The sequence below is a fragment of the Lingula anatina genome, chromosome 3 (assembly GCF_051362555.1).
Source record: "Lingula anatina isolate TDL-2025a chromosome 3, LinAna3.0, whole genome shotgun sequence".
Lineage (NCBI taxonomy): Eukaryota > Metazoa > Brachiopoda > Lingulata > Lingulida > Lingulidae > Lingula > Lingula anatina.
The window spans coordinates 10,470,404-10,493,870 of record NC_141769.1 but is presented as its reverse complement, the minus strand read 5'-3'; the positions used below and the strand labels follow the sequence as shown (position 1 = coordinate 10,493,870).

Here is a 23,467-nt window from a genome sequence, read left to right as displayed (position 1 = left end):
ACACACGTGTTTTTAAATGTGATTTTAATTAAAAAAAAAATGTACAAAGTTTCGACCGCGTGCATTCTACGTGCCAGAAAATCAGTCGGACAACTGGTTGCGTGAGTGTAAAAAGTGGTTGAAAAACGCACAAGGCAACCCTTAATGTCGAGCCCTAATGATGGTTTATTATTTTTTAAATAAGCTTAAACCTTCGTTACTGAAAACGAAAATTCCTCATGCTAGCAAGGCATGAATTTCGAAAGTTACATTGATTTACATAAAATGCCTGATTTGTCACTTTCTCTTACCAAAGATTAAAACAAAGTAAGAATTCGTGCACATGTCTTTAACTTCATTTTCAGTTTTCTTCAAATGGACATAAATATTGAGTTTGGGTGAAAGAGCCAGAAACCATCGCTGAACCACGCATTCTGCATATAACGAAATTCTTGATGGCGGTCTGAGAGGGCAATCGGGGGCCTGAACGGGCACACCTCTCCATGCGAGCCGATGGCTACTTCCTGTCACCTGTGGCCGAGGGCCGTCAACTAAATCTTGTCTTGCTCTACGTCAAGTGAGGTTTGTTTGCTATTCCTTTGATAGAACAATGTCTTTGCTGCGATTGTCAATGTAATATCGATATTGCTTCAAATATGAAACGACTAGCGGTTTATTCATTACGGTATGATCACTCTAGTCTAGTGTATCGTGCGCTATTATTGAAAGTGAAAGTTCATTAATTCATATGCAATTGTCATTTTGGGCGGTTTCTGAAAAAAAAAAAAAAAAAAAAAAAAAAAAAAAAAAAAAAAACACGAAGCTACTTTATTGCACCACCAGCGTGATTTTAGTCCCGACTCTTCGGGGTCATGTCGATACTTCCCCGCACCCATGCTCCTACACACCGATGCCCCCCCCCCCCCCCAACACACCTCGTTATAAATAAACTTTTGCATTATATTCCTCGATAGGACCCCACACGTACTAGTACATATGTGTACCGAAAAAAGCCCACATATAAGCTGTAATTTCTCTTCGAACTAGATTTTTTTATAACAAATAAAATCTTAAAGAAAAATCAGTAATTACAGCACCTTGGCTGCTAAAATCACCCAAGGAAAGTGTAAATTGTAAAATCTTACATTTCAAAATTGATAAATAACTAAATAAACATCTCTCTCACTCAATCCTCTTTCACAAACAAACACTCAGTCATTTGCAACACGGCTTTTTTATTTCTCTATAATTCTCAATAATTCAATGAAATGAGAAGTGCCTGAAAAAATGACTTAAAAGTGCGTTATTTATTTTTGGTTAAATGTAGCCTTGAGTAAAATAGATAAATAAATAAATGATTAAATATTAAATAAGTACACAAATAATTTGAAGTGTATAATCTGTATGTATACCATAACCACTGCAGAGAAAGGGAAACTATACATTCTTCCAAAATCACAAAGTCCAGCAGCACTCAAAGTCTGACATATGAAGGATAGACTATATTCTAAAATACAAAACAGACCAATTTTCGAAATGATTTTTCCTTTCTTTTTACACAATATTTAAATTAAAATGTGTCACTATTTGAGTCCCATGCACAGGGGCGGTGCACTTTTGAAAAAATTGTATTACAGAAAGATTTGTAAATCAAGAATTCTTTTTAGGTGTAGCATTTTTAACCAAGGCCAATTAAATAAATTGCTTGTTTTCAGGTTTACATGGAGAATGACATAAACATTCCTATCACTAGTTCACAATGCCAAAGGACAAAGACAGATACATGTATGATGTAATTATTGTTGGAGCTGGTTTAAGTGGTAAGATAAATGGCATTTTCATCAGTTGATAATAACAGAAATGAAGGTTATGCAGGTATACTAGTAAGAAGGATTGGTAAGACAAAAATGTGTACTAGTAACTTTAGAATTTTTCATTTGTACTAGTACATGTAAAATCACATAAATAGGAAAGAATTGGCATGTTACACTTTTTTCTTTTGTCATTTATGGCACCTTTCAAGGATGTTTTTTTAAGTAATTATTAGAAATTCTGACCATCTGTTTCTTCATTTCCCTGACATCTAAATATAAATCTTGTTTAGTGTGATCCTTATTATTAATGCAGGATTACATGCAGCCCAGCTGTTAGTAGCAGAAGGCCTACATGTACAGGTTATAGAAGCCAGAGAGAAAACAGGAGGAAGAACTGAAACTATTCGGGTATTACCTTGACACCAAAAAACATATCTAGTGTCCCTGTCTTTGATAATATTACTCATTCTAATGTTTGTGTGGTCACACTGACATACTGAGTAGACTATCCAGTTCTAAACATTTTTTATTCTTTTCACATTTTATTCAAACTTATAATATTGATTGAAGCCTTCAAATGATGGTTTATTTTAAACATTTTACATGTAACAGTGGAATGATTTTTTTACAGTTACTGAGTATTTGTTCGATGATGTACTGTATAGTAGAAAGCTGATAGTCTGTGCATACATTTTTCATATACAAGCTCAATGAAATTTGGCATAAAAACGTAACATGTATGGTTAATGTGAACAAGTTTATTCATCTAGATTCATACGATAATTGTTTGATCAAAATATTTTGTTTAATTATATGTATATTTATAGAAGGAAAACATAGGATATGCAGAAGGTGGTGCAGCTTATGTCAGTAGAAAACATGTGCAGGTTTTAAAGCTAGCAGAGGAGCTGGGGATAATGACATATTGTGTGGGTGGGTCTAACCTGAAGACTACACTGCAGCTTGAGGTACATGTACAGGTGTATCTGTTTTAACAAAAAAGAAACAAAAGAAATGAAAAGAAAAATGCCGTATGTAACCAATTAGTAAGTCGATTGATCAATCTTCAACACACCGGCTCTATAACTAATTAACCAATTAGTCCATCAGTCAATCAACAAATAAAATGATAATTAAAACAACAAAAAAAGTGGATGTCCTCTGAATCTTCTCAGATGGCGTAAAAAGAAGAATATTGTTGTTCCTACTTACCTGATTTTGTTGTTTTGAGTTGGACCCACATTTCCTTCCTTTTTTATGTCATCATGTGCATAAACATATAGTGTTGTTAGTGTAATAGAAGATCTCTATTAATTTATCATTTAATATATACATTGGTATCCTATAGTTAGTATATATATCTTTTGAAATAACTAACAAATACTTTTTTTTCAGAAAGACCGATATGTATTTAAAGGTGACATACCATCCTCATATAATCCTGTGGAGCTCTTGGATCTGAATCACATGATAAGAAGCTTAGATGCACTCAGTCTGGAGGTACATAGTATGCTAATAAAACACAAACATAATAATAATAATAATTGTAATAATAATAGAAGATTGGTATTAAGATTAGATGATTGGATGTACCATCAAGATGATGTGTGGCCTCTGTAATAATATGAATAATTAAGGCAAATTTGTTATAATGATGTTTATTTTGTGGTTCCATATCATGTATACTGTCAAATTTTTCATTGCTTCAGGTCCCTGTGGGAAGACCTTGGGATCATCCCTGTGCAAACTATTTGGATAGTGTCAGTGTTTCAGAGTATTTGGAGAAAAACACCTGGACAAAGTAAGACAAAACATCTCATTTGTGATATATACATGTATTAAGAAATTTTACAAAAGTTAAATTATCTGTCAGCTCTTAATATATGATAAAGAAAAGCCACTATTTTAATTGCTTTTATTTGCTTTGTAATTGTGTAGGTTCAGTTGATATTTTTTTGTACATTCCCTTGTTGATTGTTTTGTTCATCTTTTTGTTTATTTATTGATTGCATCACTCACTTGTGATTTTTATTTATCATGGTTGTGTGTAGATTCACCAAACTGCTTGGAGAGATTGCAGCAAAAAGTATATATATCACAGAACCAGGAGACATTTCAATGCTGTTCTTTCTCCACACCATCCACATGTGTGGAGGGTTGGTGCATCTGACCAGCACTAAAGATGGCGCTCAGGTTTGGGGGTTGATGTTTTAGCTTTTAGCTCTTTCACTTTTCACTTGAGAGAAATGTTCACAGTTTTGATTGAGCAAATGATGTTTATTTGACAATTCATCTTTTGGATTTGAGACATATTTACATTTTTGTTTGAGCTGTTGAAAGAGATGATGCAATTTATAAGGCAGTCTTTAGTCATTAACATTGGAGAGAATGCTTTAGTGTTTTAGTAGTTTATATGATTATTAATTTTTTTTTCTTTTTAGGCCTCATTCCCATACACACCATCAGTCTACTGACCCAACTCTGTGGGAACTCTCACTGACTGCAATCAGCTTAACTGAATAACATGCCTCCTCCATGCATTAAGTAGAATATAGAAAAGCTATAAGAGTATGTTGGAAACAAGAGGAGGCGTGTCATTCTGATTGCACTTAGCAAGAGTCCACACAGAGTTGGGTTGATTAATGTAGACCAATGGTGTGTGTGAGAATGGGGTCTTAGACTGCATTCCCACAGATTTTAGATCGATCTATCCTCGTGGGGAGTCTCAGTAGATTGCTGTCAGATTAGCTGGTTTAAATGTCTGTCCCACCTACTAAAAGCTGTAAGGGGGTAATTAACTTTTGTGCATGCTTGGCTGACAGCAATTTAGGGTGAACCCCCAGGGAGTTAGGTTGATCCAGATGGATCGATCTAAATGTGTGGGAACCCACCCAGCAGGCAAACACCATTGATTCTACATTGATTCAACGTTGATCCACCAAAATTAACGTTGATTCAAGGGTGAATCAATGTCGTTTGTCTGCTGGGCAGTCTTAGATAAAAAAGTATCTTTATTGGTTGAACAGGTTAGACTTATACATGTATATTCACCTGACAAACTGCATTGGTTTCAGGAAATGAAGTTTGTTGGAGGATCAGGTCTGATTTGTGAGAAACTAACTGCCAAGCTAAATAGTAAGTACATGGTGTGACTACATGTGGTAGTATCAAAGTTGGATTATTAAAGGAGTGATATTACATAATGTGCATGACGCACCACTATGTGACATCCCCCCCCTTTTAAAGGAAAAACTAATTAACATACAGACAATCACTTAACAATTACTTATATGTCTAGCTACAAAATGTGATACACATGCTTATCTTAAACATTGTATTACTACCTTAGTTAAAGTAATAAAATACAAATAAAGAGTAAAAGTTCTGTTATGATTGTCTCTGATCAGCAAAATGCATTTTATAATAAGTGCAATTACATTAAACACAACGTCCCTAAACAGTCAATGTTGATCTTCCTGAGTGCATAAAGTCAATGCAGTACTTTTCAACAGTGTTTTCTTACAAACACACATTTAAATGCGTTACAGGCACTGTGTACAATCAACAAGTGTTTTTTTTTTTTTTTTTAATATAACAACAAATAAACATGCAGTCATTTCATTTCATAATCTGCTTGCCACTTAGGTGGATGTCTCTCCCGAGTACTACGCCTACACATTTGTGGCTGAGCAATTTGTTTTCCAGTTTCATTGTTCTGGTGCACTGTTTTACTCATACTAGTACCTGATGGTTCAGTGTCCATAACATGCGACTCAGGCACCGAGTCAGGAGACTTGTTTATCATGCGTTGGTTTCTACGATATGAATGTCCATCCGGAGTAGTCACCTCATATGACCTCGGCGTATTATGAATATCCGTCACTCTGGCATGTTCCCAATTTTGTCCTAAATTCACACGAACACTATCACCCACATTAAATGACTGGTGATATTTAGCATTTCTATCATAATAGAATTTCTGCTTTTGCTGACGCTTGCGCAGCTTTGACTGTGCATCATTTACCACCTTTGGTCGCAGCAAATTATTTGTAGTAGGCAATTTATCTTTTAACCTCCTACTCATTAACAATTGAGCTGGTGATGAACCTATACCAGCTAAAGGTGTATTTCTGTATTCTAACAAAGCTATGTGAGGATCTTTACCCTCTGCTTGTGCTTTCTTAAGCATTCCTTTAATTGACTGCACAAATCGCTCACTTTGACCATTAGACTGAGCATAAGTGGGACTAGTATAAACACAAGTGAATCCCCACTCTTTTGCAAACTGCTTAAAAGTAGCACTATTGTAAGGCATATTATCATTAACTGAGGTATCTGGAATACCATGCCTTGAAAACACTGGTTTCATTGCTGCAATAACACCAGCTGCTGTTTTGTTTTGCAGCTTGACAACTTCAGGAAACTTTGAATAATAATCAACTATCAACAAGTAATCATGACCTGCAAACTCAAATATATCTGAACCCAGCTTTGACCATGGACGAGTTGGCAAAGAATGTGGAATCATTGGTTCCTTGGGATTCTGACGCGCATATGTGGCACATACTGGGCAATCAGCAATCTTGGTCTCTATGTCCTTGTTGATATTAGGCCAATACATAATTTCAGAGGCTCGTGCTTTGCACTTTTCACTGCCGGCATGTCCTTCATGAAGTCTAACAAGCATTTCTTGTCTCATGGCAACAGGAATTATAAGTCGCTCTCCAGCATATATCAGTCCTTCCTCCACATGCATTTGTCCTCTTAAATTCCAATATGCCTGAATTTCTGGTGCTAGGGAAGACTTATGCTGAGGCCAACCATTCACAATATGGTTACGGACCAGCTGGAGGCTGCGGTCACTCTGAGTAGCATCTCGAAGTTCCTGAATCCTGTGCGTGGATGCTGGCAAATACTGGGTAACAGTATGAATCCTGTACTGTCCCTCTTCTAACTGAGAATCTATGCTCTCCTTAGATGTGTCATCAACATATGCACGTGACAGCGTGTCTGCAATGTACAACTTTGAACCTGGTACATATGTCACACATAGATTGTATTTCATCAATTTTAACAACATCATTTGCATTCTAGGAGACACCTGGTGTAGTGGTTTCCTTATAATTGCCTCTAGAGGTTTGTGATCACTCTCCACCATAACCTCATTGCCATAAATATAATGGTGAAACTTTGTTGCTGCATACAAAATAGCTAAAAGTTCCTTCTCGATCTGTGCATATCTCGTCTCAGTATCAGTTAATGCACGCGAGGCATAAGCAATAGGTTGACCATCTTGTAATAGACATGTACCTAATCCTGTAGATGACGCGTCTGCTTGTATTGTCACTGGCTTGGCTGGCTCAAACAACTTCAGCACTGGTTCTTCTGAGAGTACATCCTTTATTTGTTGCATGGCAGCTTTCTGCTCTGGTCCCCAATTCCAAGGTACTCCAGCTTTCAACAAATTGCTGATTGGACTCATGGTAGCAGACTTATTTGGAATAAAAGGTGATAGGAAATTCAACATTCCTGTTAAACGCTTCACTCCCTCAGTATCAGTTGCGTCTGGCATTTCCAGAATTGAGCGAATCTTCTCTGGGTCTGGTCGGATTCCTTGTTCTCCAACGATCATCCCAAAATATGATACACTGTTTTGTTTCAACTGCGTTTTCTTGGCATTAAAACAAACATTGTTCTCCATGGCACGTTTAATCACTTCTCCCAGGATTTGATCGTGTTCCTCAACTGTCTCTGTTGCTATGAGAATGTCATCTGCTATAGCGTATGTATTTCTAATGTCACCAAAGACACGGTAAACATTTTTCTGCGAAATATCTGCAGCACTCGAAATTCCAAATGGCATTCGTCTAAATTTATAACGTCCAAAAGGTGTGGAAAAAGTAGTAAGTTCTGAACTGGAGTCATCTAATTCCACTTGGTAGTAGGAATCCTTGAGATCGCTGATAGTGAAGACTTTACTTCCTCCTATCTGCGCTGCTACTGATTCGAATGTTGGCATATCTCTTTGTTGAGATGTTGGGGGTTGAGGCACAACCTTATGGAACCGTCTTTCTTCTCTGTTATGACAATATTGCTAATGAAATCTGTGGGGTGGTCCACCTTCTCAATAACTCCTTGTCTCTCCATTTCTTCAAGTTTATTTCTCAATGGGGCCATCAACTTCTGTGGAACTCTGTGTGTAGGAGCAATGTGACCCTTGGCACCCTGCTTCAATGAGATGTGATACTGCCCAGGGAACTTTCCCAGGCCTGTGAATGCACTTTTATAAGATCCCTTTTCTATTGAATCTTTTGAAATTGAAGCAGTTACTGAATCAAGATTCCTTTGTTTCTCCACTGAAACAAGACCTAGAGCAATGCAAGCTTGCAGTCCCAGCACTGGCACTGTTTTTTGTTTTGTAACAAACACTTCTCCAATGGTTTTACGTCCATTTGACATGCTCATATCTACTTTTGCTCTGCCAATGTGCTCTACCGCTGCACCACCAAACGCTTTAAGTATGGTATGAGATTGTTCTAGTTTGGGTCTACCTGCTATCTTTCTCCATATTTTCTGGGGTATTGAGCTGGTTTCTGCACCTGTGTCTATCTTCATTCTAATATGAGAGTCAGCTACCTTTACATTTTCAAACCATGCACGCTGATCTTCATTCCTGGACACACTGCCTATACTCAGCTCTATTGTTCCCATAAAACACTCATCACTGTGTTGAACTGCACTGTTATCATCATTACTTAGTTCATGGACATTTACAGTAGCTCTACAACAACTTTTGAAGTGGTTGTTACCTTTACACCTGTAACATGTCCGTCCCCATGCAGGGCAGTCTGTGTGCAGATTTGGACCATGGATTCTCTTACAACGTGTGCATAACTTGGTGTGTCGATTATCTTTCTTCTGAGAAAACTTCGTTGAGGGTTGTCTCTTACCCTTCTGTATCGTGGATACACTGGAAGTTGCAGCTGCGGCACCACGTGCGAACCCAGACATAGAGTCAACTTCATGCTTTTTGATCTCCGCCGCCCGGCAAATGTCTATAGTTTTCGCGAGGTCCAAATTTTTCTCCTTTAAGAGTCTTTCCTGCAGCCTTTTGTCCTGTGTAAACACTATTTTGTCCCTTACCATGTTGTCGGTCTCAGCAAAATCACACTTTGCCGCAATGGCCTTGACCTTTACCAGGTAATCGTCAAAAGGCATATAGAGTCTCGCTTTAAGTTCCAAAAGCCGAATCTATTAAAAACGATCCTCTTCTCACCGCACAATTCAGTGTCAAATTTATCTAAAACTCCCTCGTAACTCTCTTTATCACCTGCTTCGTTCCAGTTAAACTGGTTGAAACGTTTTACTCCCTCCGGCCCCATGCACGTGAGTAGCATGGCGATTTTTGTGGCGTCTGTTTTCTCCACTGCTTCTTTGGCTACCAGAAAAAGTTGGAACATTTGTTTCCATTCCCTCCAATTCTGGCTAACATCGCCATCAAAAGAAAACTTTGGTGGGGGCTTGAAGTCATTCATCCCACTTCTGACACCATGTAATGTTACGAGCGGAGGAGCGCACACCAGACGACACGTTGTAATAATTACTCAACTGCAGCACACAGCCGCGCTTTATTCTAATTGGATAATATTACGTAATGTGCATGACGCACCACTATGTGACAGTGACATATATATATTTCTGTTTGTTTGTTTGTTGTTGTCTTTATCAACTCATACTACTGGTAAATTTTCTTGACAATTGCTTTTGATAAGGCATTATGTTAAAAAATATACATTTTATTTACATTTTCAAAAGATAATCGAGTTGGAAAATGGTCAATATTCAAGAAATGCATTGATTTCACTTACTGAAAAACATCATCATGCTAGACAGTAAATACAGGAATTGTAACTTACTATTATGGCAGACATTCTTGAAATGACCAGTCTTTGATCTCTTCACTAGACATGATACTTAAGGAGAGGCAAGTAATTACCATCAGACAGACATCTGAAGCTGTGGAAGTACACTGCCAGCAGGGAGACATCATAGAAGTAGGCAGTCACCTTGATAATGTTGATGTGTGCATTATGAATAAATACACATTATAGTGCACCATAGGTTATAACAAGTGTGACTTAATCAATATTTTAATAAAAAGTATCTGTTGGATTTTCCTTTTGGGGAGAGATATAAAAATGACATTTTTGACTGTATTATTATATTATTTGATAAGATGGTTCATTATTTGATATCAAATATCAGTGTAGAAGGGTTATCCTGGCCATCCCTCCAACTGCTGTAGACAAGATACATTTTGATCCCCTGCTGCCCTCTGGTGTTAAAAATGTGAGTATGTGAGATTTAGCTGACACATGCATAAACAAATTGTCATTTTTTATAACGTTTTTATAATTTTTGTTACTATAGTACATGAAGCAGTGTTTTTTTAATGCTGTCGTGGTGAGTTTAAATGTTTTAATATACATATATTTTAACATCATGAATCATATCTAATTTGCAGGTTGTAAGTATTGTTCCCAAGTCCAGCCATACCATCAAGACATTTATGTACTACTCAGCTCCATTTTGGCGAGACCATGGTGAGCATATCTTGTGATGTTACTGCCATACTTTTCCTTCTTCATGAATACATGTAGCACTCCTACACATATGCCAACCTGTATTATTTTATTTACCTGTTATTTGCATTTTGATGTGAATTTGACAGTCTTTTTGCATAGAGAAATGAAAAATATTTCAAAGAAATGAAAAACATTTCTCCTTTAACTTTATTAATACTAGTAGTTCTGTTCATTATCTGAGCATATGTTATTACAAAGTTGAATAGACACTGTACATGTACTATATGTACTAATATTCAAACTTGTTTTCTCTGCCCTCCTTTAACTGTCCTTTTGCTGTAGTATTGTAAGCATTTAGAAATTCAGTCCCTTTCTCCATGGATCCCCCACTCTTAGCTATTCATTCGCTTTCAGATCTGAACGGTCAGCTGATATCTCAGTCAGGACCTGTTACCTACACCATAGATGACACCAAGCCAGATGGAACTGCACCATGTATCATGGGGTGAGGGGTGCGGTTTGATGGAGGGTATCAGTATCACTTTGTGTGTGTGTGTGTGTGTGTGTTTATGTGCACGTGCGTGTTTCAGAATATTGAAGGCAATAGTTTTTTAAGAACATTACCTGATTTCTGTCACCCGATTAAAAGTGCCAATCAGGATGGCATGTCTTAGGGTAACTGCCATAGTACTCTGATTCATACATTTTAAATTGATTTGAGATGATGTGATATTAAGTTTACACTTATAACAGACAGCTGTGCTCAGGTAATGAATGTTTAAAGTTCCAAGTGTCCAAGGTTATTTTCAGATTTATTGATGGCTTCCAAGCAGATGAATGTGCCAACCTTGATCTTGAAGAAAGGTAAATATATACGTGTATGCTAACCTGCACTTGTGCATTTGAAAATTATAATATTGTAGAAATGTTAAGTTAGAAGAAAAGTCTTGATCAAGTAAACATATTTGCAATATACTTCAATTCAATCAGAAAATTAACAAGAAGAGTGCATTTTTGACACAATTTAATGAAGTTATCACTTCTGCTAAGTAACAGTGTAGTTCTAGAATTTAAAATTAGTTTTTCTTGTTTGTTAAAAGAACTAATTTCCACAGCAGACTTGATAAAAACATGATTTAGGCATATCTCCCTTGAAGAAAAGCCTTGATATGCAAGCAGTACGCAGCACAGTTTGGTCTGAAGCAGTTTCTCTCTCCAGTGTACTACATAGAGAAGGACTGGCATGAGGAGGAATGGAAGAGGCTGACTAAAGGGATGTGTGTATACTCACTTCCACCTGGAGTACTCACTAAATACAAAAGGTGATTTTTCCATGCATGTCACGTTTTTTTTAAATAAATGTTAAATATGTTGAAACAAGTTCTGAGGGATTGGAGAAACGTTTTGTGCATGATTTTTTTTCACAAAAAATTTTTTTTCGATCCATAGGAGCTGCATAGTTATCATTAAGCCACAGACAAGATTTTTACGTCAGTTTACCTTTTTATTAGGCTTAAACATGTTAATTTTTCAGGCTCCACGGAGATTCCTTCAACAAAGTTCATTTTGCTGGAACAGAAACAGCCTTGACCTTTCAAGGTTACATGGAGGGGGCAGTGAGATCTGCCAAAAGAGCTGCACTGGAGGTAGGTTGGTTCCTATTTACACATGTATATTATTCAGTAGTGTAAATACATGTCTAACTTGACACAGACTTGACACAGACAGAAATAGAGGATCCAGTCATTGAAGCTGTACAATTTGTGTTACAGTATCTTAACCTACATGTAAATAAGATTTGATGCCAATTATGAAAACTCAACAATTTTATTAAATTAGAAGTGAATTCTTCTCATACAAACCTATCAAGCTGCTGGGTGAAGTGGTCAGCTCAATAAAATACCATGAGAGATTTTACATGTTATCATGTTATGATGTGAATAATTAGGCAATGATTTTATTGCTTTGTGGCAACTGACGTAAAAATAATGTTACTGTTATTTTTCATTAATTTACAAATAGGTCCTAAATGCAGAAGGGAAGATGCCAAGTAATGATGCATTAAAAAAGGGGGAAGAAGTGGAGTCCATTCCTTATCTACAACCAAACTTCTTGGAGAGAAATTTACCAAGTGTGCCTCAGTTTATTCTGGTACTTTTTACTCTGATTGGGATAGCAGTGGCTGCTACACTTGGTTTCTTTGTCCGTGGATCATAGTTACAATATGGGTGCAATACTTGAGGAAACATTCCCAATAGGTTATTGATTACTTTTGATTGGATAATTTACATGTAAAAAAATCCTATATTCTGTGCCAATTTTTTTAAAAATGTGCTTCATTTTTTAAATAAGTATACATTTTGCCTCATAGGGTTAAGGCTGATGTCTGTAAAGAAATTAGCTAGGTATTTAAAATATTGGTATAATGCAAATTTTAAACTTTATTTTATGATGTCACCATGTGTATATTTTATGATGGTCACCATGTGTGTGAAATGTACAATTCCATATGGCATTAAAATGAAGTATTGCCTTTGTGTTGTATTTTTTAAAAATCCCCTTTAACACAACACATACAAAAAAGTTACAGTTAATTTATTTTATAACCTGTGATAACAACAAAATTAAAACTTTGTTATCTTCTGTCTGGAGGATGAAACATGCCTTTCAGATTGAAACTCTACTTAAAAGAATATGGGAAAATCTGGTACAAAAATCTTTCTCCTCTAAAATTTGATTGCCATTGTGCTGAATATTATGTACACAGTAAAATTATGTATGTATTTTACTCTTCCAAAGAATCCCAAAACAAATATGCATTTTTTGCAATCATCCCACCACAGCACTTTGTGCAACAAGCTGATAAATATAAAACATTTTGACAAAAAACAACAAAGGGAATGCATAATATAATAGATTTGAAGAGAAATATTCTAAAAGCATACTTAATAAAACAGTTGTAAAAATAGAAATATCTAAGCATGTGATTTGGCACATTTATCTAAAATTGTAGGCCTGACCTAGACACCAAATGTTGTTTATTGTCCTAGCTAGACCTGACTGAAATTGATATTCCAAACAGCTTAAATTAGCATTAATTTTTTTCATCCACAGCAATATATTACCATGTGCTTTCATTTAATGAGGACTCCACAATAAAAATTCTTTTCAAACATTTTTGTGCTTTTAGCTGAATACTGTCCCCTCATTGTCTAAACTACAGGAAGCAAAATTCTTCACACCAAAGCTGACATGAACACTAACAAGTCGAATCATACTCCCAGCCTAAAATTGAGACTGTACACATGGCTTGGGATTGCATGGTTTTGTACAGGTCTTCTTAATGGCTGACAAAGACTTAAATCCAAATCAGCCTAAATTCAAGTCAGCGTGGTCTTTGGAATGTTTAGAACCCCTGAATTGTATCCCTGTGTGGTACACCTGCTAGTGTGTTAGTATTCTTACACTGTCTTGGGGCAGTTCATGTGTATTTGATGCCACTTGAAACACTGCCTTCCATTCAGGTGGGAAAGATAAGTCTTCCAACATATCTAAGATATCCTGCAAATGAAATAACAGAATTAAGGATTGCGTCTTTGTTAGAAGTGTATGCCTATCTCATCTAAAATAAATAGAGATTATAAATTTTATGGGGTAGACTCAAGAATAATAAGTAGATTTTGATTCCATCTTTTTCAACAATTTTCTTAATTAACATGAGAATTAAATTATTAAATTAAAGTGTACATCTATATGGGAACAAGCAATAGCATGAAAACTACCAGTCTGTGTCCTGACAGAATTTAGGTACAGCAGAAAATAACATTTTTCAACTTCTGTAACGGACTCGTTTCTAATTTGGCATAAAAAATAAATAATAAAAGAACCAGCCCATCTGCCACCTCTATGAGTCTACCTTAAAATGGGGTCTTTTGCCAGGTGTCTGGTGCCAGCACTTGGAGATCAGCAAAGACAGACTCTCAGGACATGACGGTGGCAAAGGAGGCCTTTGGTTGGACCTCACTCGTTCTAAAACCTTAAAAAGTTGAATTGAAAAAAATTAATTATTTATGTGAGCATTTAGGTTTTATATTCATATTCATAAGAATACATAAAACTGTTCTTTTTTTTGAAAAAATATAAGCAAATTTATTTGGCTTGATTTTGATGAAACAATAATCTAAAAGAAATTAAAGCAAATATTTTTCATACACTTCTATATTTCGTTGTTTTACAATTATGTGATTCAAAGATATACTCTGAAAAAAATACAGGCATTTTGGGCCACCAGGTCATATTGCCACAAGTTGTTAAGTTATATGACTGTATACCTGATACATAGAGAGCCCATCATAGGGTATCTGCCTTGTCAGCATTTCCCAGAGTACAATTCCATAACTGTAAACGTCTGCTTTGGTAGTGACATCATGGTTGCTAAGCAACTCAGGGGCCATCCAGGCAGGGTTGCAGGCAGCAGGTGAAGAGGCAGCAAGCTGGGCATCATGTCTGGAACACAAGTTATTCATCACATGAAAATCATGAGGTAAATGTTCAGCACAAAAAGTGGCAGCAGGATTGCATTGCCATCCCCTGTTTGGCTCTTGAATTTTAACTTTTAAACTTACCGCATAATACTTTTAGACACACTGAGTTTAAGAGATCACTCATTGTAACTTATGAACACAGCAACTGGAAATGGCAGAGGCTTGATTAAAGGACAACTGGGTTTTCTGAAACTCGAGGTGCTTTTAACTGATGCACAACTCAAAACACACGAAAATTCTATTAAAGCATTCATACTTGAAAAATTAACTAAGCTATTTTTTCTATAGCAAATGGAATTTTATTTATTTATTAAAACATAGCTGAATAAATGAAACTATTCAACATTCTCACTTGAGCTTGGAGAAGCCAAATCCTGACACCTTAGCCCTCCCATTTCCCCCCAGCAAGATGTGTGTAGTGTTGAGCTCCAGCACCAGTACCACAGGCTTGTGTCTGTGTAGGTAGTTCATCCCTAGAGCCACATCACGTGAGATCTGGTAGTAACTCACATGGTTCAGAGGAGGTCTGGAATAGAATGAATTACAAGTTCGGGTTTTTTTCTTACACTGATGCTCCATATGTGTATGTACTATACCTGGGATTATATAAAAATATCGTATTTAACATTTTTAAAATTACATATGCAATCATATCAAAATAACAGGAAATGTAAACCATCTAAAAACAACATGAAAAGAGTATCACTGGTCATGTGGTAAATACACAGTGTAAAGAATAAAGAAGTATATAAGATGGCACTTCATTAGAAAAATGCTACGACATACAGATCAAGTGCACATAGGGACTCTTTAATGAAAAAAATAAACAAAACAAAAAAAACCCTCATCTATTGACAAGGCTGTGGGATATAATATCAAAAGAACTACTTTTTATCCTGGCTGTTTTCAGATATGATATGTCACTTCTTAGATAAAAATGTACTGAAAACTGAAGTTTCAGGTTCTTTCGTGACCCTGCCCCCAGCAGTGCTAACTCTGCCCAGGATGTGTCACTCACCTTGAACTGTCGTGAAGATACTCGTGAAGACTGCCCTGGGACATGAACTCCAGTACCATTAGAGGAAGACGAGTTTTTGTGCTTGCACCAAGGAGGAGAACCACTCTGGGGTGACGCAATTCTTGAAGTAAGTTCACCTAATTATATATAGAGCTGGATTAATATTTATGGTACCAGAAGAAATTGCTGTGTATTGTTGATGCAGAGAAAACTGGACCAAGATAATTCATTGACATTTAATCCTTGTAACCTTTCACAAATTTTATATAATTTAGATAGCCAGTATCTTAAAATGTCTACACTAATTCATTATGTCAAAGTAAAAACTCTCATCCTTTGTCAAATTTCTTATTTTAATCACTGAACAATTATTTTACAAACAATGTGACAATTACTAATTACGTATCAGCAGTGCCATAATTTGACATTTATTTAGCATAAAAAATTTATAGAAAATTTACTGAAAAAAAAAAATAATAAGACTAAACACCTCAGCAGTAAAATAATTCCTGTCCTGTGCTGCCAGGGGCACCTGCAGTCTCTTCACAGCCACCTCTGAGTTCCTGTATGTCCCTCTAAACACTTGGCAGAAAGTGCCCTCTCCTAGCAGATCTGAAGCACCACAAATATACACATATTATACACATATTTAACCAGTTTTTTTTCAATGCATTCCCTAAATATATGGTAAAACAGTTCTATAAATGGACCATGACAAGTCTTTTTTTACTCAAACATGATCCTGCTTTAGAATTTTCCCTTGACTCAAAAATTTTTAAAATTAAAACCATAAATTTTAATGGGCACATTTATTGCAAATTTATTACAAAATGACTTTATCTTTTCCTAAACATAAAAGCTATATGATAAAACATAGGAATCACAGCAATGTTATTGCACTTTAAATGAAAAAATCCATGCATTTTAGAATTGTAAGATTGTATTCAAATACAAATAAACTTGAGAGAAATAATCATCAACCACAATAGCTATCAAGTTGTGAATAATAAACTTTTTTTTGAGATGCAAATATCACCTGCTTCATCAAATAAAATGTCTCCTTTAGGTATTTCATTATGATTAACTCTGTCCCTGTACTTCATTTGACTGAGCTGGTCCTCTAGATACCTACAAAATAAAACAAATAGAGTGAAAGAATTTGCCCCATTGCATAACAGTTTCATTCACAATATATTCATAAAGTTTAGTTTTCACAGCTGTGCAAAATTAGCACAAGTTTGTTCTACTTGCTCATTTAAATAAAATACTATGAAAATAACTGGTGCACAGGTTAAAATAAATGATACATAAAAATATGCAAGTAACATTCAAAATATACCTCTTTTTAAAGACGCTACGAGCAAATGTCAAATGAAAACAGTGCTCCTCAAAAGATGTTGCCATTTCATATTAGGCACACGCTTTAATTATACACTTTAATTTTTTTTTAATATCTTCAATACACAGTACAGGAATTTAGTGCTACCTTCCTTTTTCAAAACGGTAGCTTCGTATGAGCAAATGCTTTGTATAAGCATTGTTGTTTTGCAAATCAAAACACCTTCCCCTAACCTATCCCCTTACTGTTTGGTCAGGCAACAATAGATTTTGTGACATAATATATATTCAACAAAACATAATATTGACAATTGACATGGGTGCAAATTTCAACAATCAAAGGCTATTACATAACTTAACCCTATTTAAGCACTGGACTGTGTAAAGTGTAATAATTCCAGGGTTGTTTACAACACCTAGATAATACTCAGTCTAATCAAAGAGAACAGAAATCGAATATTGGATATATGAAGGCATAACGTGTAAGAAACAAAATGTGTTTGAAAGTTGTGTACAGCTGTTACAACAACATTCACTTATTAGAACAAAACAAAATTTGGTACAGTGTAGGTGATTCATGCTGGTTTATTTGCTAAAACTGTATTACTTAGTTTTCTTGACTGGACATTTAGTCTTCCAAAGAAAGGAGTAAAAAAAAAATCCAAATCTCTTTTATAACAACAGGGACATATTGACAATGATAGTACTGGATCTCCCCAAGCCACTGGAAGCCAGTTTGGCATATTTCAATGATGAAAAGCAACTGATAAATTGGAAAATACATGCAGAGGACAATGGTGGAGTTACAGTCATTCTTCACTGGTCCAAGGCAGGAGGGGCTGGTCACAAAATGTCCCGCTCTGATGATGACCAAGGTCACACAAAGCCCTTCAAGTCCAGTCAGCTCAATGATGATGGGCATGTGATTTGGAATCCAAACTGGGAAGAGTTTAAGAAGAGAGAATCTTCAAGTGATGGGGAGAATTCTATCTACTATGCTTCAGCCTGTGCACAGCAAAATGATGAAAACAAGCACTCCCATACCATTCCCATCAATGATGGTCTTCTCAATGAAGACCATACCATAGGCTTTGAGGAGAAATCAGCAGATCAATCATATCAAAACACCAGTCAAAGAACATGGCCACAGAATGTACCTGGTGACAGGGCGACTCTAGGTCTACACTACGATGAACAGAAACAAAAACAAACTTTGGGGAGCCAAAGAGAGAGAACATGCAGCCGAAGTTCTAGTGAGTGCTCTATTCAGTCCGCCATTGAGTCGCAAACAGTAAAGCACACCATGTCTCTCATACCTCGTATAGTGGTCACGCCACCCCCTGACAACGTTACACAAGATGAAATGTTCTCAGACCAGCAACAGTCCTCAAAATTTCAAGGAGAAGACCCTGCCAGAAAATATCCGATAGATGGCCCTCCTACAGATCAAAGAGTTGAGAAGCATAATGACAAATCCACTCAGCATGGGATGGCCTCCCCTACTAAAACTGAATTACATGTACCTACGTATCAGTACAACTCAAACTGGATCCCAGCCAGAGATCCATCCATCAGGTCTCATATAAACCAAACTATTGTGAAAATGGACGGCACTGGCCACACACATGCTGACAATATAAGTAGTATAAGCAATATCTGTTGTAGTGAAGATTATCATGTGTGTACCTTCTGTAGAGGAACTATTGGTCTCACATTTCTTAAACATGCCAGTGTACAGACCTATGACAATAACAACATAAATGGCAGCAACATGAATTATCAAAACACCAAGTCCTGTCACAATGCATCCACCCAGTGTTCTTTTATTGGAAATTATTACCTTCCTGGGGCAGATTTTGATGATGTTATTAATGAGCTGTCCATGTCCATTGATTTGACCAGCCACTGGTGTGAAGTCTGCTTGATAGATATGCCAGAGCCTCATTATAGCTGCATGCAGTGTGGGGGGTTTGAACTCTGCAGAGAGTGCTTTGAGGGGACTGGGGGTATTCACAGTTGTCACATTCTTCAGGGAACCAATGATGAGATTATGTTCACAAATGATGTGAAAAGAAGTATCAGTGAATAGAATTATGAACATCTGGTAAATTCCCTTTGTAGAATTTATAATTCTATTTTCCAAATATAAAAACCATGAGTTTTATGGTTTGTTATTCTTTGAAATTTTTTATTGTAACTCACCATGTGGTTTATGTTTCTGAATAGCAAAAAGGGAAATGTGCAGTCTTAAACGCAACTTACTAAACTTATATTTTTACCCATCAAATATCTTGAAAATGTATTTAATGATTATAAAGGATGTTTGAAATAAAATACTGATTTTTTGTGATTGTTTATTATTTCCCAATATTTAAATATATTAAAACATGTCATCATAACCAATATTTTTTGACACCTAAGATCTGTCAAATATAGTCAAATGAAGAAATTAAACTTACTTTATTTCCTCCCTCTGTTTCTCCTTCTGTTTCCTCATATTCTCCAGAAGCTCTTGCTTTATAACGAGTCCTCTCTCTGACAGTGCAGGGGGGTGATTAATGCTTACTGTATCAGCAGACTGACCCAAGTAATTTGAGGTGACTCTCAGAGCAGCATTTGTCTCTGGACCATGCTGATATAATTTGTCACTTGGTATAGCCCAGAGCTGCTGATTTTGTTGTGGAGGGCAATGTGGCTCATAAGTAATCTCACTGCCAAGAGAATGCTTTAGTATTTGCTGATAAACCTGTTCATGCTGTTGTTGACTGTTCTCTTCATACTGGGAAGGTTTCAATTGTTGCTCCTGATACTGCAATGCATGCTGCAGATCATAACTAGTGTGCTGTAGTTGTTGTCCCTGAGTTCCAGGTGACTCATCATCCTCTTGTCCTTCTTGGTTTACTTTCTGTTGTTCTCTTTGCTGAATCCTTTGCTGTTTTTCTTTATAGTGTTCCTGTAGCTGGGCCAGTTGCTGCTGTAAGACATCCAGAGTTTGCTCCGATACAGACATGTCCATTGAGGCTCTGCGCTGCAGTTCTCCCATCTTAAATATAAATATAACAAAATTTAACACACAATGATTCACTTGAACATGTCTCACAGTTAAATTTCCCCTTTTAAAAAGGAGTATTTTGTATTATATCAATGTGTGTGATGGTGTAACAAATATAACTGTAAGGTTTTTTACCTTAGATTCCAACTGAATCAGCATATCTTCTGCCTGTACGGATGCTCTTCGTAAACGATCACATTTTTTGTTTTGTGCTGCTCCTGCCTTTAGTTCAGCATTATCTGCCCTATTACCTCCACCTGAAATATGAATAGTAATTATTTTAAAGCTTTAAACAAATTTGAAAAACTATCACATACCTTCCTCTTTAATTCTTTAAATTTTGATTAAATAACTTAAAATAGTGAGTTGGGTCCAGGTCAGAAAGTAAGTATTTATTAAGTATACTTTAAAAGAAATATATCTTACAATAATAAAATGTTTGAAAAAAATGGTGTTTAAATTTTACTGGTATTCATCATACTTCCATCTGCTTCCTTGGGGACTTGAAGAAAGTTCCTTGTATCAGGCATTGACCTTTTTCTTCTTGCTGGTTTAAGCTTTTCCATCTTTTGTCTGTTTACATCATTAGCTTTTGGCTGTACATCAGGAGCTGGTGGTTTTTTACTCAAACGAGAACCTACAAGATAACAAGATAACAGAGACAATTTTTTAACTAAAATAGATATATAAAGAAAGAAAGATAGTGGAGTATTCATTTAAAAAATAGGCATATTAAGTCAGAGCTACATGTAGTTACTTATCTGGTGTATGGTGTATACTTTTAAATTAACTACAGAAAAATCACTATACATTATTCAAACGATTATTTATGATATAATCGTAACAGTTTGGATTAACAGATATATTTACACTATTTGGCAAAACAATAGACAGTATGAACTTAGTATATACCTGACAAAGTGATACCTTTTCTTAGTTCTGCATTTTTTGATACTTCTTTGAGGACCTGCCGCACACTTTGGCCATTTTTCTGGTGACTGCCCCACTTTACTAAGGCTTCTTTCCTAGCAGCTTCTTCTTCCTAAAACACAGAATGATACAACTCATTATGGCCATCTGAACTGTTATAGTGGAATTGCACAAGATTTGTAGTACATATCAAATAATCATTCCATGTTTGTGTTTAAACCTTTCTCATAATTTTTTCTACTCGGCTAACCATCTGATTTTATTTTAATTTTTTCGGCTCCTTTTATGAATGAACTAATTAACTCTCCATACAATATTCTGCATTCTCTTCCTCTTACTCTTCCTGCTACATCCCCAAAAACTATCACTCATTTATCCACCCACCTACTCACTAATTTACTGACTCAGGGGCGGATTTAGGGCGTCTTCTGGGTCTTCCGGAAGACGGTCAGATTTTCAAGTTTACATTGACGGGTATCTAATTTTTTCTGTCGGAAGACGGTCAAAAATGGAGGATGGATCAACAAAGATAAATTGGAAGACTGTCAGAAAATAACTCTGGATCCTCCCCTGTGACTAGCATTTCAATAACATCAAAGATCAGTATAATAACCTGCACTTCTCCTTTCATCCTTGCCACATGTCTAGCAGCCAACTTGTCACGTGCATTTTTTCTAGCTGCCATCAGAATCTGTTGTCTCTGTGCTTCACTCTGATCATCTGCCACCTTGGATCCATGGTTCAAACCTTAAATAATAAGATAAAGATATTGGTTATGTGACCTTGGTATGAAGAGTCTTCGATATTTTTGAGTAACAGGAAGGGGATGGAATACTCTCTAACAAGAAAATTGTGCACTTTATACCTGCTCTGGGAAGTGCTTTGGTAAACCAACTCACCAAGTTTGGCCAGGTCCTCTTTTTCTTATCATTTCTAACATAACTTCCTAAATGCTAACTGAACCATAATTTTCTTACTAGTGAGCATACAGCCAACACCAATGGGGCAAACCTTAATCAATAGAGTTTACACCATACTTGATAGTGACTGTCATCATATAGCAAATAAAGTCCTAGCCCTACTTACATGATTGATCTTGTAAGGCATTTTGTATATTGGCAGAAGGACCTTTCCTTTTCCTCTGTTGACTCCTTTTATCATGTCTACTGACCCCAGCAACATCTCTGGTATAATCCATCTCACTAAAATCCTTATTTGTAGAATAAATTGGGTTCTTAAAATCCTCTCCTTGTAGCTCTTTTATAGCAAAGAGAATCTTACTGATGGCTCCCACTGCAGCAATTCCCATACTTCTAAGGTCTTTCTCCCTCAACAACTTCAAACTCTGCATGTCTATCTCATGCTCTGCAAAAATCTTCAGATATTTCTCAGCATTTTGAAGGTGCAGGGTTCTCAACCAGGAGGCCACTTCCCTGTCACAGGTTAATGCAGTGTCTTGATTGTTGTGTTCTGAATGCATGCTGTTGGCTGAAACTGGGCTCCTGTAGACATTCAAACTGTCTGCTTTTTCAAGAGCTTTTTGAAGTATAACTGATTTCATTGCAGCAACTTGTTCTTTTCTGGTGAGGTTTTCTGCAGTCTGTTCTTCCAGTTCATGATTCATTTTTAAATCATTGGTGACACTTTTACCCCCAACATTTTTCTGACGTGCTATTAAATCACCAAGTTTGGCTTTAGCCATATCATCAAGTTCTCTCTGAAACGCCATATTTCAGAAGTCCACCCGTGGATTACATTAGTTGAGCCTATAAATAATGTCCTATGAGGAAGTGATTTGGTCAGTGAAAAGAAGCCATCATCCTAAAAATAACAGGACATTTAAAAGATCATCTGGTGTTAAACTACAGATTCAGATGAAGTTTGCATTTTTCACATAAACTGCATAATATGAGAGAGAGAGAGAGAGAGAGAGAGAGAGAGAGAGAGAGAGAGAGAGAGAGAGAGAGAGAGAGAGAGAGAGAGAGAGAGAGAGAGAGAGAGAGAGAGAGAGAGAGAGATTTCTAAAAAAAGTAAAACAACCGCATATTACACGTTAGCTTCTCTGTTACTCCTATGACAAAATATTTCAGTCGTCAGTTTTCATTTCTGCTGTTCGTCTTGTGTACAATTTCACTACGAGGCAATAACAAGATGAGCTAGAAAATTAAGATAAAGCTTACACAATAAATGAACCAGACAGAGATAAA

The 23,467-nt window shown here is 36.2% G+C and overlaps 2 protein-coding genes across 8 annotated transcripts; one reads left to right on the top strand and one right to left on the bottom strand.

The window, feature by feature from the left end:
• The first annotated feature begins 387 nt into the window (after positions 1 to 387).
• On the top strand, positions 388 to 12,911 carry LOC106160014 (amine oxidase [flavin-containing] B). Of its 5 annotated transcripts, none has more exons than XM_087008317.1 (16): positions 388 to 561; positions 1,695 to 1,799; positions 2,107 to 2,201; positions 2,621 to 2,761; positions 3,189 to 3,293; positions 3,503 to 3,594; positions 3,845 to 3,986; positions 4,868 to 4,928; positions 9,759 to 9,847; positions 10,059 to 10,142; positions 10,318 to 10,396; positions 10,793 to 10,883; positions 11,189 to 11,242; positions 11,536 to 11,700; positions 11,913 to 12,024; positions 12,401 to 12,911. In XM_087008317.1, the coding sequence occupies exons 2-16, from the start codon at positions 1,739 to 1,741 to the stop codon at positions 12,593 to 12,595; spliced, it is 1,566 nt and encodes a 521-aa protein (XP_086864443.1). In that variant the 5' UTR covers positions 388 to 561; positions 1,695 to 1,738; the 3' UTR covers positions 12,596 to 12,911. The 5 variants fall into 5 exon arrangements, with proteins under 5 accessions (XP_086864443.1, XP_086864446.1, XP_086864445.1 ...); XM_087008319.1 differs by having other exon boundaries at positions 426 to 556; XM_087008318.1 differs by having other exon boundaries at positions 486 to 664.
• Positions 12,912 to 12,958: 47 nt separating this feature from the next.
• LOC106170542 (uncharacterized) lies at positions 12,959 to 23,431 on the bottom strand. 3 transcript variants are annotated; one of them, XM_087008314.1, is made up of 14 exons: positions 23,311 to 23,431; positions 22,347 to 23,081; positions 21,874 to 22,007; positions 21,258 to 21,372; positions 20,812 to 20,967; positions 20,466 to 20,587; positions 19,738 to 20,321; positions 16,977 to 17,068; positions 16,431 to 16,552; positions 15,941 to 16,077; positions 15,275 to 15,448; positions 14,710 to 14,884; positions 14,295 to 14,414; positions 12,959 to 13,939 (listed from the first exon to the last, which is right to left on the bottom strand). In XM_087008314.1, the coding sequence occupies exons 2-14, from the start codon at positions 22,987 to 22,989 to the stop codon at positions 13,823 to 13,825; spliced, it is 2,691 nt and encodes an 896-aa protein (XP_086864440.1). In that variant the 5' UTR covers positions 22,990 to 23,081; positions 23,311 to 23,431; the 3' UTR covers positions 12,959 to 13,822. The 3 variants fall into 3 exon arrangements, with proteins under 3 accessions (XP_086864440.1, XP_013405886.3, XP_086864442.1); XM_013550432.3 differs by having other exon boundaries at positions 22,347 to 23,026; positions 23,311 to 23,407; XM_087008316.1 differs by having other exon boundaries at positions 23,330 to 23,398.
• Between the last annotated feature and the right edge of the window lie 36 nt (positions 23,432 to 23,467).